General features: G+C 37.0%; 1 protein-coding gene across 2 annotated transcripts in view; it reads right to left on the bottom strand.

The window, feature by feature from the left end:
* Window positions 1-945: 945 nt before the first annotated feature.
* FBXO38 (F-box protein 38) overlaps window positions 946-13,021 on the bottom strand; it is a 54,521-nt gene continuing 42,445 nt past the window's right edge. The window contains exons 15-21 of one of the 2 annotated variants that reach the window (XM_007447484.1): window positions 9,239-9,339; window positions 8,915-9,017; window positions 5,876-6,042; window positions 3,814-3,959; window positions 3,228-3,331; window positions 2,623-2,736; window positions 946-1,835 (exon numbers count right to left, since the gene is read on the bottom strand). In XM_007447484.1, coding sequence (XP_007447546.1) covers window positions 1,657-1,835; window positions 2,623-2,736; window positions 3,228-3,331; window positions 3,814-3,959; window positions 5,876-6,042; window positions 8,915-9,017; window positions 9,239-9,339 — 914 coding nt within the window. In that variant the 3' untranslated portion in view covers window positions 946-1,656. The remainder of the gene's footprint in view (window positions 1,836-2,622; window positions 2,737-3,227; window positions 3,332-3,813; window positions 3,960-5,875; window positions 6,043-8,914; window positions 9,018-9,238; window positions 9,340-13,021) is intronic. The other variant, XM_007447483.1, reaches the window with a different exon arrangement.

The following is a 13,021-nucleotide window of genomic DNA, read 5'->3' as shown; positions in this document are numbered from 1 at the left end:
TTACAGTGAAAAAACAGGTTTAGATCGAGTCTTAGCTGAGAGTTGGGGGTCTATATTACTTTTAAATATCTAGAATGTCCCGTAATTTGTTTCCCACCTTTTAGTGATGAGAGTTTTAACCTGGAGAGTGGAACACACTCTTTTAATTAGAAGAGAGGTGAGCTGAGTTAAAAACAAGGTAATAAAGAGATGACTGAATGCAGCACCAAACATTCTTCCTCATGTAAATAGATGAACTTAAAGTCTTGGAAAACAGAGAACTTTGAGGAAAGAAACTGATTATCATTCATACTATGAGCGTTTGTTAGGAAATACTTGCTGGCTTCTTGCATTTCTATGAATATTAATGATGAAGGTAGAGGCAGCCTGGTGGGAATTAGGCACTGAATTCTTATTCCGCCTGGCCTCAACCAGCCCCTGACTGTGGGTTAGCCATTTTCCCTCTGGGTTTCAATTAATCCCCTGTAAATGAAGGGGTTGGACCCTTACATCTCATGTAGACCATAATCACATATTCTGTTTGGGAAGAGTTTCTAAAATATTTCCACAGAACTTCAGTTTGTGCAGTTTATTGCGTTCACTCAGCTAGCAAGTGACAAAGCCAGCCCTCAGACACAGGTGTTGCTCTGAAGCTTTTTTTGCTTTAACCCCTGACACTATGGTACTGCGTATTATCACTGCCATATATCAGATGAATTTCTCTCCTTGAGAAAGGAGAAAGGCCATCTCCTAAAGACCAGATATTTGGGGAAATTCTGCTGTTCCCAGTGTTCTGTCATTAAAGAGTTCTGTGAGTTAAACATCTTGCAGCCACAGAACTTTAAAAAAAGAGATCAGAGATTAGACTACACTGAAATCTTACTCAGACACAACTACACATTCCTTTTCTGTGTAGTATTTGCTACTCTGTTTTAAAATGAGGGAATTCAGTTGCAAGGCAAGAAAAAAGTTTTTAATAAATTTTTATTTTTATATTCAAGATAAAGCATATACACAATATGGAAATAAATAACTAGAAATGCTTTGGAAACTTTTCCATTTCCCCCTCAAACTCAGTTTTTTCTTTAAACCCATGAGTCTTTTTTTTTTACTTCATTTTAAGAAATATGGCAACTACAATACCAAGAGGAAAAAGAACCACAATTTTGTACAGAAACAAACATACAGCCACCTCTGACCATACGGTTTAGTTGGAGTTTTAATAGTAACACAAAAAGAGCACAAGAGACAAAAAGACGCTTCAACAGGTTTACTCAAACAGCTCTGCTCGAGAAGAAAAAGGCACAGATTTAAGGGCGTGACAGTGATGATTAAGAATATAGTAAACAGGGGCTCAGCCAGAAAGTGACACTTTATGAACTAAGTCTGGAAAAATGAACAAAATGAACTCTTTCCAATTCTCTGCCTTCATTAAAATGAATTTTTAAATTAAATTGTATAAACATATGATATAAAGTTGGTACTTAGGAAATATCTTTGTGTATTTCCTCTATGTACAAATCTTTGTATACAACTTCAGTGTTCCTTATACATTTCCTATATACCAAAATGTGCCGGAGCCTCCCAACTGCATGCCGCAAGCCTCTGTGAAGCTCTCTGGCAGCTGGATGGCCCCAGCAGCTTACTGCCAGAATAGCTGGAAAGAGGAGGGACCAGTTAAATGTAGTCATCTTCAACAGGCTCTCCATTGACGTCACAATAGTGGATAAAAATTGCCACTACTCGCTGAAACACGCCCTTCTTCATCTGACGCATCTCTGAAATTTCCTCTCCTATTGTTTCCATACAGATGTCTGCAGACAGCTGCCCTTTCCTTCGAGGAGCATAGATGGTGCCTTGGAAATTAGAAAGAAAAGGGGAACAAGATTATCAGAATCATTTGGAAAGCCACTCTGATTTAGCTGGTCCATGAGATATGCCTGTATACTCTCATGCAGTGTAACTGATGTATGTATAGCTCATGGAATGGGTCCCCATCAGTTTGGTTATATACTATGTTTGATGCCAAAAAGAGCACACATGATTAAAGGCCCAAGGTGAAAAATGTACCAGAGAGGTAAGTCATATATATGTGCATGTAGTTTATGAAATCGACTATCCTCCTAAAATATATATTTTTAAACTTCCTACAAATGGATATTCAAGGGTGCTAACACTTAGAAGAACTATATTCCAGAGTTCCTTCAAGTTCCCCCATCAAGTAACCACACCTAAATCATAAGTTCCCACATGCTACCCAACAAGAAGCAGCTCATAAGTAGCAGAATAATTAGTATAACAGGAACAGTTTTGAAACAATATAGTTGACCAAATTCTTCAATAAGGAGTAACAAGATTATAAACATTTAGGTAATAAAAAAATCTAGGTAGGACAGTCTGTCTGAAGGAATCCTTTCCACCAACCTTCATATATCCCTAGTAAGTCAACTGGTTATCTATTGTATACATTTAGAGCTGTTTTTATTAGCAAGGGGTGAACCAAACAATAACAAAAAGCAAAAACATTTATATGGGAAGTGATAAAAAGCTGCACCACTCGTTAACTCAGACAAAATACTAAGTATCTAACACCGTAGGATAACCTCAAACTAGAGAATAAAAATCAAGTCAGGACATAATTACTTTCTTCATCATCCTCAAAATCATATCTGGCAAAGCTGTTGGGTTCTGCTGCCCGTAGTGATCTCAACCAAGGGAAGTCAGAAATCATGGAATACGGCGCTCCATCCACAACACCTAAAAGAAGACAGATCAACAGTGCTACTGGGGTGGAAGTAATGATAGGGCCGAACGCTGTTAGTATTGTGAAAGCAGCATCAGATATAAATTGCAATTCTAGCTCTGCTACTATTTAGTCATGTGATTTTGGTCATCCTTTGCTTCCATTAAGCCTCAGTTTCCCTTTCTATATATGTGTGCATATATATACACACAAAATAAAGAGGCTGACACAGGTTTCCTCAAGTCACTGCAACTTTCAAACTGTATAGCAAGTTTCAATTTTCTTTCACTTTTTGTGTTTCAATACTGCTGATTATTTTAGGCATGGTAAAGACTCATACAGCGAGCGCACTATTTATCTGGTCCCTGCTACCTGCAGATATTCAGTATTCCCATTATTTTGACAAATTGTTAGGCTCCTACTCCAATCTTCCCTAAGACATGTCTCTCCATCTGATTAGTTAACAGTTATTTAGCTTTCCAACCATTTGCAAATAAATGCTCACCTTCTAAAGTATAGATTTCTCTACCCCACGGGTACTTGGGATACTTCTTTAAGTCATCTTCACTTCGTGTGGCTTCAGGGAAGAATTCATACTTAATGAGCTCTCTGGAGGCAACAAGAAAAATTAAATAAGAATTATAAAACTGAAAATAGTGTTGGGATGTAGGTTAGAAAGGAACTATCAAAATGTGTCATGCCTAGATTCCATGAAGGTCTCAAACAAAATATTAAAATAACAAATGCATAAAAAGTCAAATTTTCTGAAGATGTAAAACATCACAGTTTTAAGATCTTTAATATCTCTTTTCCATGCTGTTAAGGCTAAAGGAATGAAACTAAATGTACATGTACCGTCTGTTCTTGTGATTCTTCTCTAAGTTTGAAAATAAAAAGTTACAAATATATATGTACGCATTTTAGTTTTAAGTCCTCATTTCCCTTTTTTTTCACATTACATTTCATGTTTCAGTGCCTGAAAAGCCCAGATGAAATCATTTAAAATAAAAAATAATTAGGATTTGTTGTTTCTGGGCATCCTTGCTCTGGGAACTGACTTAGAAGGTCGTCAGGGGCTGCAGATAACTTACTGGTTAATGTTTGCTATTGTGTCCATCCAGCTGCGAATGCGCACCTTGTTCCGGACATTGGGAGGGTTACTGAATTCATGGATAATACAGATGTGATAGGGGTAGGGACCACTAAATAGCTTCTGCTCCAACGTTAGTGTGTCCACCTGTGGAAAACATGAGAGAGAGGATTTTGGGCCAAGGAAGAGAATGCCTTAGAAATCTATCTCCTAGGCTTGAACAATCTTTCCTTGGGACCTCAGTTTTTAAATCTGGCTGATTTGAAAATCAAAGAGTCACATTCCACCCTGAACACAGCTTGCCATGCTAGGGAATGAGGCTTAGCAAATTCAACTGTTTAGCAAGCTCAGCAATTTACATCTCACTGTTATATAAATGTGAATTAAACCAGAGAATCCGGATTCAGGTAACTGATCCCAGCAATCCACTTCTGAATATATCCTTTACAGGTTTAAATTTTGACTGCACTATAGAATTGTGAATGTGTAGTACCATATACCCCATTCTAACTGGACTACTGTCCATTCCTAAAGACAGAACACACTTCCTTGCCCCCCTGTAACCTCTGTTCACATTGCTTTCTTCTCATGGAATGCCCTCATCCCTCTTTTACTTAGGAAATTCCACTTTGTCATCCTAATGACATGTATGTCTACCCCCTTCGTGGAAAGGCAAACTTCTCAAGAAGGATGATGTCCTGTGTTATTTTTCAGCCCCAGCAAATTATAAACACTCAACAAGCAATTTGTGTGTTGAAATGATTCTTTTGAGGCCAGTTTCAAACATTGACTGCAAAGGTTCATATTTCCTTTAAACCTTCTTTTGACATCAAGCACAGAGTCTTACACACAATGTTACTCTTTTTTCCCCTAGTTTTATTGAGAAATAATTGACAACACATCACTGTATACCTTTAAGGTATACAGCATGATGTTGTTGGGGTTTTTCTTAACATCTTTATTAGAGTATAACTGCTTTACAATGGTGTGTTAGTTTCTGCTTTGTAACAAAGTAAATCAGCTATACATATACATATATCTCCATATCTCCTCCCTCTTGCGTCTCCCTCCCTCCCACCCTATCCCACCCTTCTAGGTGGTCACAAAGCACCGAGCTGATCTCCCTGTGCTATGAGGCTGCTTCCCTCTCGCTATCTATTTCACATTTGGTAGTGTATGTATGTCCATGCCACTCTCTCACTTCGTCCCAGCTTACCCTTCCCCCTCCCCGTGTCCTCAAGTGCATTCTCTGTGTCTGTGTCTTTATTCCTGACCTGCCCCTAGGTTTTTCAGAACTTTTTTTTTTTGATTCCATATATACGTGTTAGCATACAGTATTTGTTTTTCTCTTTTTGACTTACTTCACTCTGTATGACAGACTCTAGGTCCATCCACCTCACTACAAATAACTCAATTTTGTTTCTTTTTATGGCTGAGTAATATTCCATCGTATATGCATGCCATATCTTCAGCATGATGGTTTGATTTACATATATTGTGAAATGTTTACCACAATAGGTTCAGCTAACAGCCATCATCTCATAGATACTATAAAAAGTTTACTATTATAATAATGATGATAATAGTAACAGCAACTATCATATGATTGCTTAGTACATTCCAACAACTGTTCTAGCACTTAACATGTATTAATTTAACCATCACAGTAACGGCAGGTTTTTATTCTTCTAATTTTAGAGATGAAGAAACTAAGACATAGAAGTTAAGTAATCTGCTACAGGTCAGTGAACCAGAACTGGAACCAGAAAGTCTGAAACCAGAGTCTGTGCTCTTTACCACAGGCAACTTTTAATAAGTATAAAGCTTGCTGTATAACAACTCCCCTCATCATATAACTTGCTAAAAGCCCCCAAAAATCTATCAGAGAAGCACTGATGAAGAAGATTGGCAAGGTAGTCTAGGCTGGTTAAAAAAAACTCTGTAGAATCTAAAGAATCATTACTGTGGGTTCAGCAAATGCATAAAAGCCAATTTCAAAAAGGCTGAACACTAAAAAATACCACTGCAATATGTGATCATCAAAAAGAAGCAGAGCTCATTACCTGCTGCATGGGGCGTAGGTATATGATACGGTTTCTCTCAGGAGGCATCCTTAGTATCTGGTCTAGTACCTGATCCATATTCAGTTTCTTGCATTGTGCATAGTCAAATCGGTTTACAATTGGTGCATTTTCTACTTTTAAATGTTTCAGTACCCTGCACCTGGTAGCTACAAAATTAAAACAATGGTAAGCTCTACAAATAATTTATACAAAATAATAAAGCAACGTATAACCTATTTGGAATCCTCTTTGGAGGACTGGCATACCTTTTATTAGCATAAAATATTGCAGATGTAAACATCTTTCACATAGGTCAAGTACTAGTGCAAAGGACAACTGACAATCATCAAAATGACTTGAAAATATGATTCTGTCCTGTTCAAAAGAAGGCAGTCGCCCTCATGCTAGAAGGGAGATACCTTTTCCTATCTAAGATGTTACTGGCAAGAAATTCAAATTCCAGAGAATGAGTTGCCTAAATATAGGAATTGTTTAGGAAATACATATTGAAGAGAATGAATGACGGCAACTACTGAATTATACAATTTTATGGGTAATGGTTCCTGGGATAATTCACATACGTTATCTTACATTCACCCATAGGAAATGAGCAGTGTTGATTTTAATTCTTACCTCAAGTATAAAACCAGAACCTTAAAAAAAAAAAAAAAAAAAGACCCAGAAATATTTGGATACTTTGGTCTAAAGTTATACAGTCCAATGTGGTAGCCACTAGCCACCTGTAGCTATTTAAATTTAAATTAACTGAAATGTAATAAAATTAACAATTTAGTTCCTCACACACTAGTCACAGTTCAAATGTTCAACAGTCACAAGTAGCCAGTGGTTACCATATCGAACAGTACAGATATGGAACATTTCCATCACTGCAAAAAGTTCTGTTGAAAGTGCTGGTCTGAAACATGATTAAATATTCTTCCCGTTTAACACAAAATATTGAGGTTATAGAGAAAAGTAATTGTGATATAACAGACACATTTAACTATAACAGTATACCAACTTCAGAAAAATATCCCCTTCCTCTTTTTAAATCTCACATTTCAATCTGATCCAGTTTTTACCATAGATTTCAGCCTGGTCCAACTCAAGAGACAGAATCAGATCAAAGATATTCTCTCCATAATGCCAACATGCCTGACCTTTTTAACATTTCATAAAAGACATGTTCTGTAACATCCTTGATCCAAATGTCATCATCTTACTGAGCAATCTAGCCCTGTAATTTTGATGTTTGAACACTGACCAAGTCTTATGCCTTTCAGACTCATTTTCTCCTGTGACATGGCAGGAGGAAGAGGAAGCAGTGTTGGGGACGGGAAAAGAGGGAAGAGAGGACTAGCCGGCGATAAGGGTTCAGTGGTTCCCTGCTGTAAAACCAGACTCGGCTAAGGTCAGTTCTAATCTCATTTAGTCATCTCATCCACCGTTAACAGACAACCCATCCATCAGTGGGTGTCCAGGGACTGAGCTTCTTATCTAAGATCTTCTGTCCCACAATAAGCTGAGCTAAAAAGTTTGGTCTAAGGAGAGAAGATTGGGCCTGAGGCCATGTGATCCACCACTAATGTTAAAGAAGATACAGAGAGAATCATCAAAGTCAAGTGCAGAGGTGAAAACCAGTCAGATTCTCAGAGAGCTCAGAATAGAGACAGGAATGAGAAGTCAACCAGCAGAGTCCGAAGGTAGAGTCTCAGACCTCAGAGAGCAGAGTGCTGACACACTGAAAGCTCTTATGCTAGTCTGGGCTCTGCTGTTGGCTATGACCTCTGAGCTTCTGAAAGACCCCCGTTCCGTTTTAGGGGGACACTTCAACATGAGATAAAGTACCACCTTGTAAGGGTGAACACGGGGTTTGGGGTCCCCATGTCTGGAGTCTTCTAGAATTCAAGAGAGAGGCAGTGCTTAAATTTCAGTTTTATCTCTCCTTTTTGGGATTTTCCTAGTTTATGACAAAATGTTTCGTAAGAATTTCCTTGTTTTGTTTACTACCAGTATTGGAGAAGTGCAAAAAATAGAAAGCCCCTAAATATTTTTGCCATACTAATACAAATGAACATTTACTAGGCTTTTACTAGAGGTCAGACCCTCTACTGTGTTTATGTGTAGGTATATACATCCACATATACACACATGTGTGCATGTATCAACCACTCCATTTAACCTTCACAAATGCTTTATAAGGTAAGTAAAATTATGTATACTTCACACACTGAAAAAAATGAAGGCAGAATATATATAAACTGCACAAGGCAAGGAACAAGTCAGTTCTTCATAATTTTATATGGATAGGTATCAAAAATATAAATTTGAGTAATAATGGAAAAATAAACAGATCATGTATGAGACATATTATGTATCTAAAATTTTAAAAACTCACACAAAATAATACCCTATTATTTGTTCAGAGACAAATATGTCTATAAAAAAAGACATGAAAGACAGACTGAAAGGACATAATATTAAATACCTGACTACAGATAATGGGAGCCGAAGGGATTGGCAATGAGGGAGAAATGGGACTGAAAAGAAAAGTGGAGCTTGGACTAAGGATAATGTGCCATGAATTGAGGTTATGATTGATGATATCAATCAAATCCAGTGCAGTTAAGCACTTACAGCTCAGTCACTATTCCCCCCTCCTCCCAAAACATACATAAAACATGGGCAACATCACACAGCTAGAAAATAGCAAAGACAGGATTCAAGGTGAGGTCTACTTGACTCCAAAGCCCATATATGCTGTTAACTTAACCTCTGTCAGATCAGGTTGTAATTATCATTTGGAGGAAACTGGAGGAGAGGCTATATATTAAAAGATGAACCAAGGCTCTGCACATGGTCCCTTGTAAATACGATGGAATAATTAGTTGAGAACTATAGAATGAGGACAGAATTAGAAAAATCTAATAATGATTCTTTTGAAAAAGTAATATAGTAACGTTACTGTAGTATTTATGAGACTTTAATTCTTTAAACTCAATCATGATGCTCTTGTATGACATGGGCCTAAATACATACCATGGATAAACATCATCTTGGGACAGTCTTTCAGCACTAGATCTGTGATTCCACAGTTGGTCATAGTGACTCCAACAAGATTTTTGGATTTTAATACAAGGACCTACAAGAAGAAAAATTTAAAAGATGTATCTTCCTGTACTTTCTTTCTTTCTTTTTTTTTTTTTAAAGCTTAAGTGTTTTCACTGGCACAAGTGAGAAACAACTACTACCAGTCTCTTCTCTTTAGGGCAAAGAAACTATGTAAAGATGGGAACTTTAGTTCCTTTACATTATTCAGGAACTTGGCTGGACCAAAAGGTAAGCAAGGATTTTCTCCTTCACCTGCACATGATCATCCTCAATCACAGGATCACTGGTACTGGTGGACTTATCTGCTGTCCGCTTCCGCTTCATGGCATGACGTGGCTTTGTTTTGGCAACCTCTAAAAAAGGCGAGAGGAAAATCCAAATTTTAGCCTTGCTGTCTTTCCTTCAAAGAGAGCACATTCAACTGCATATGTATAAACTCCACCAAGGAAACTCTCAATTCTACTACTTGGTTCCCAATGGAATACAGTCAGACTGCCATTTCCAATTGCCTCTTCCAAAATGAGATCACCTTTCGCTGTCTCAAACATATCAACATCGAACATAAAACTGCGCTCTTCACACCTGGCCCATTCCAACAGTCTAATCAACATTCTCATCTCTAGGCACTCAACCCATCCTACTGGTAGATTAAACTCACCACTTTCCTGCTAAACAACTTTACATTTCAATGCCTGACATTTGGAGCTATGCTTTAACCCCAAATGTTCTCAATTTTATTCCATACCATATCCTAGTCATCTCCCATTGCCAATGCCTCTGAAGCCATTAATTGTTTTAGCTTTTTCTGCCCAGAATACCTTTCTTGACTTCACTTTTTGAAATACTACCCATCCCTGAAAGGTCCAGCTTAAGTGCCACCTATTCTAATAAGTCACTTGTATCCCCAAACATCATATATGGTTCTGTAATTCCCTGTATGTCTGTTTTATTTCCCCCTTTAAACTAAAAGCTCCCTGAAGACAACATCATTGTCATTTCATCTTCGTATCAATGTCAGTCACTAGCAATGAGCTAAAATGAACATTTATTGAATGAACTGGCACTCAACATTCACTGAATGAATGAATGCATCATAGATACGTCAATGTAATAACAATAACAGCAAATATTTATTGAGTGCTTACTGTGTATCAGGCACTTTTCTCAGGGTTTTACTTGTATTAACTAATTTAATCCTTTTAACAGCCCTCTGAGATAGATTATTCTCTTTATTTTACAAATAAGTAAACTGAGACATGGGAAGGGAGAACAGTTTGCCAATGTATTTATCAGTATGCTAGAAAACCTGCAATCATTTATCTGCCAAACTCTGCCTAGTATGGCCCTAATTCATTTACTAGTACTGTTCTAAAAAGTTATAGTTTAATTATAAAAACAAATACTATGTTGATATTATTTACATACAAGTCCTAAATTCATCTCAAAAACTTAACAAGCACATACATATTCCAAGACAAGACACCAAAAGTCAGTTTTCATTTTGAGAGTCACTCTGTAGCAGACCAAATATCGAATGAAAAAAGGTTGACCTTTACGAATTAAATCCCACCATACTGCACACTGCTACTACTACTAGATTACAGGGTTACCACTTGGTTAACTCTCTCACTTCAAACATGAAAGATTACAAAGAAAGACAGGGAAACGAGGTACAAATATTGCAAATTCCCAAAGGCTTGGAGTTAGACAGGGACTCTAGAGATCTAGTTCAAGTGTTTGTTTGTTTTTTTCTTCTTTTCAATACACCAGAACCCTTTCCTCCACCATTCGAAATCTTTGTGAAATCTGACCATGCAAAACAATTGAAAGCAGCTAATTTGGTTGAAGCCTAAAAGGGAGCCCAAGAGTTTTATCCATCAAACTTTCTCCAAGGACCCTGAACCCAAGCAAAACACTGGGTTTCTGGAAGAGAAAACTACTGATCTAGGTGACCCACTGGAGGCCACCTTCCACAGTATTCCTGAAGGAGCTTCATGAACAATCTATTTTCACTGACAAGGAATCTTCTAACAGCAGCCACCATTTCATACAACAGCGAAAATTCATACTCCTGTTAAAACCAATAATAGGTCCTGGTTCCCTCTCCCAGTACCACAAAATGAAGACAAACAAAAACAGGTCTGTTTCCATTCCTTCATCACAGTGTTCAAATAAGAATCTTCTATTAGCATTCTCCTTCTATGCTCCAGTTTTCAGCCTCTCACCTTCATGGATTGCTTCCTTCCCCTACTCCTTAACTGATCAGAATATGGGGTTCAAAGCTAAATTTCCTGCTCTCCTGAGTACCCAAACGGGCAGTTTGTTTTCTAAGAAAAGTTTATAAGACTAAGTCACACTTTATATATAGATAATCTTGAAAAACAAATGCTTCCCAATGTAAAAAGAAAACAGAGTTCATTGTATTTGTTATTTCCTTATGTCTCCCTCTGTTTATTAGGGACAGTAAATCTTTGTTTAGGGACAATCCTTAATGATTTCATACATCCACCAGCATCAACATACCTCATATGATGGCTCCTACCACTTATTAAGTTCACAATTATTCACTGAGCCCCATACCATGTAAGACATTGTGCTAGAAGCTGGGAATATAATGGTGAACAAGCAGACACTGTCCCTGACCTCATGGAGCTCATAGTCTACTGGAAAAATAGACATTAAAACACGGAATTATAACACACGGTGTAGTGGACATTAGCAAAGATGCTAGAGAAACAGAAAAGCAGACCAATCCAGTCATGGGGTGTCAAGGAAAGAGGTCAGTATTCATGAGAACCATATATCATGTTCATCTTACGTGCTGTTCTTTGACAATCCAATTAGTTATTTTTGTGATATTTATTTTATAAAGTATTATACAATGAGGGTAAAAAGAACAACTTACAGGCATTTATTCCCCAAACAGGAAATCACAAGACAAATAATTACTTCTAACACAGTTTTAACACTATGTAAGGCCGTATATCAAAAACCAAATGAAAAACTCAAATATTTTCTTTGAAGGGATTAAAAAAAATCCATAACAATCAAGTTTCTTCCTTTATTAGTTTGGATTTACCTCCTTAAAACTTTTAAAGCAGAATGGCCAACAGATATCAAAAACATGCTAGATTAAAAATAACAAGTTGAAAGCCACCCAAATAACTTGTTCTTCTTTCCAAAAAAGACCTGGATAATTTAAAAATCAGCAGTTTGACATTTCTCCAGAAAAATTGTTATTGAAAGTAAATGGACATTTGTATTGTGTTTAAAAATATTGGCAAGTAATTTACCTACCATATACACATTAGCTACATACATTAGAAGTCTTCTCAAATTGGAAAAAAAAATCATTAAGACAACAGATATAATTAACCTTAAAAAGTAAAAAGCACTACATAAATGAATTTTTAAAAAAAATTCTAGGAAATTATTTAACCTAAGAAAAGGTTCTGGTCATGAAACAAGTCAGAAGAAAATGACAAAGGGAATAACAGAACATAAGGCAAAGAAGACGTTAACCCCCCTCCCCCCAATATGGTTAATGTGAAGGACCCACGTTAAAAACAAAAACAAAACAAAACCCACCAAAACAGTAACAACTATAAAACTTTACCAAGACACGTAAGACAAAATAGTCCCTAAATAGGAAGACTCAATGCTGTAAAAATGACACTTATCTTTTCAGTCAGTCAATGTAAAGGAATTGCAAACAAAACACAAGATTTGTTTCTGAAACTTGACAAAATCATTATAAAATAAAACTATAAAAATAAATGATAAATGCACGTCTAGCCAAGGAAATTTTGCGAAAGAGTAATGAAAGAAGACAGAACGCTGGAACAGGACAGCATGCCCAGAGATAAACCACAATATGGTCAATGTACATGATAAAAGAGCATTTCAAAATCACATACGGATGGATGTCAATAAATAGTATTGAGACAACTTGGTGACAATTTGTAATAAAAAATAAAATTAGGGGGCTTCCCTGGTGGCGCAGTGCTTGAGGGTCCGCCTGCCGATGCAGGGGAC

The sequence above is a fragment of the Lipotes vexillifer genome, unplaced genomic scaffold (genome assembly GCF_000442215.2).
Source record: "Lipotes vexillifer unplaced genomic scaffold, Lipotes_vexillifer_v1.1 scaffold1009, whole genome shotgun sequence".
Lineage (NCBI taxonomy): Eukaryota > Metazoa > Chordata > Mammalia > Artiodactyla > Lipotidae > Lipotes > Lipotes vexillifer.
This window is presented reverse-complemented; position numbering and strand designations above follow the sequence as displayed.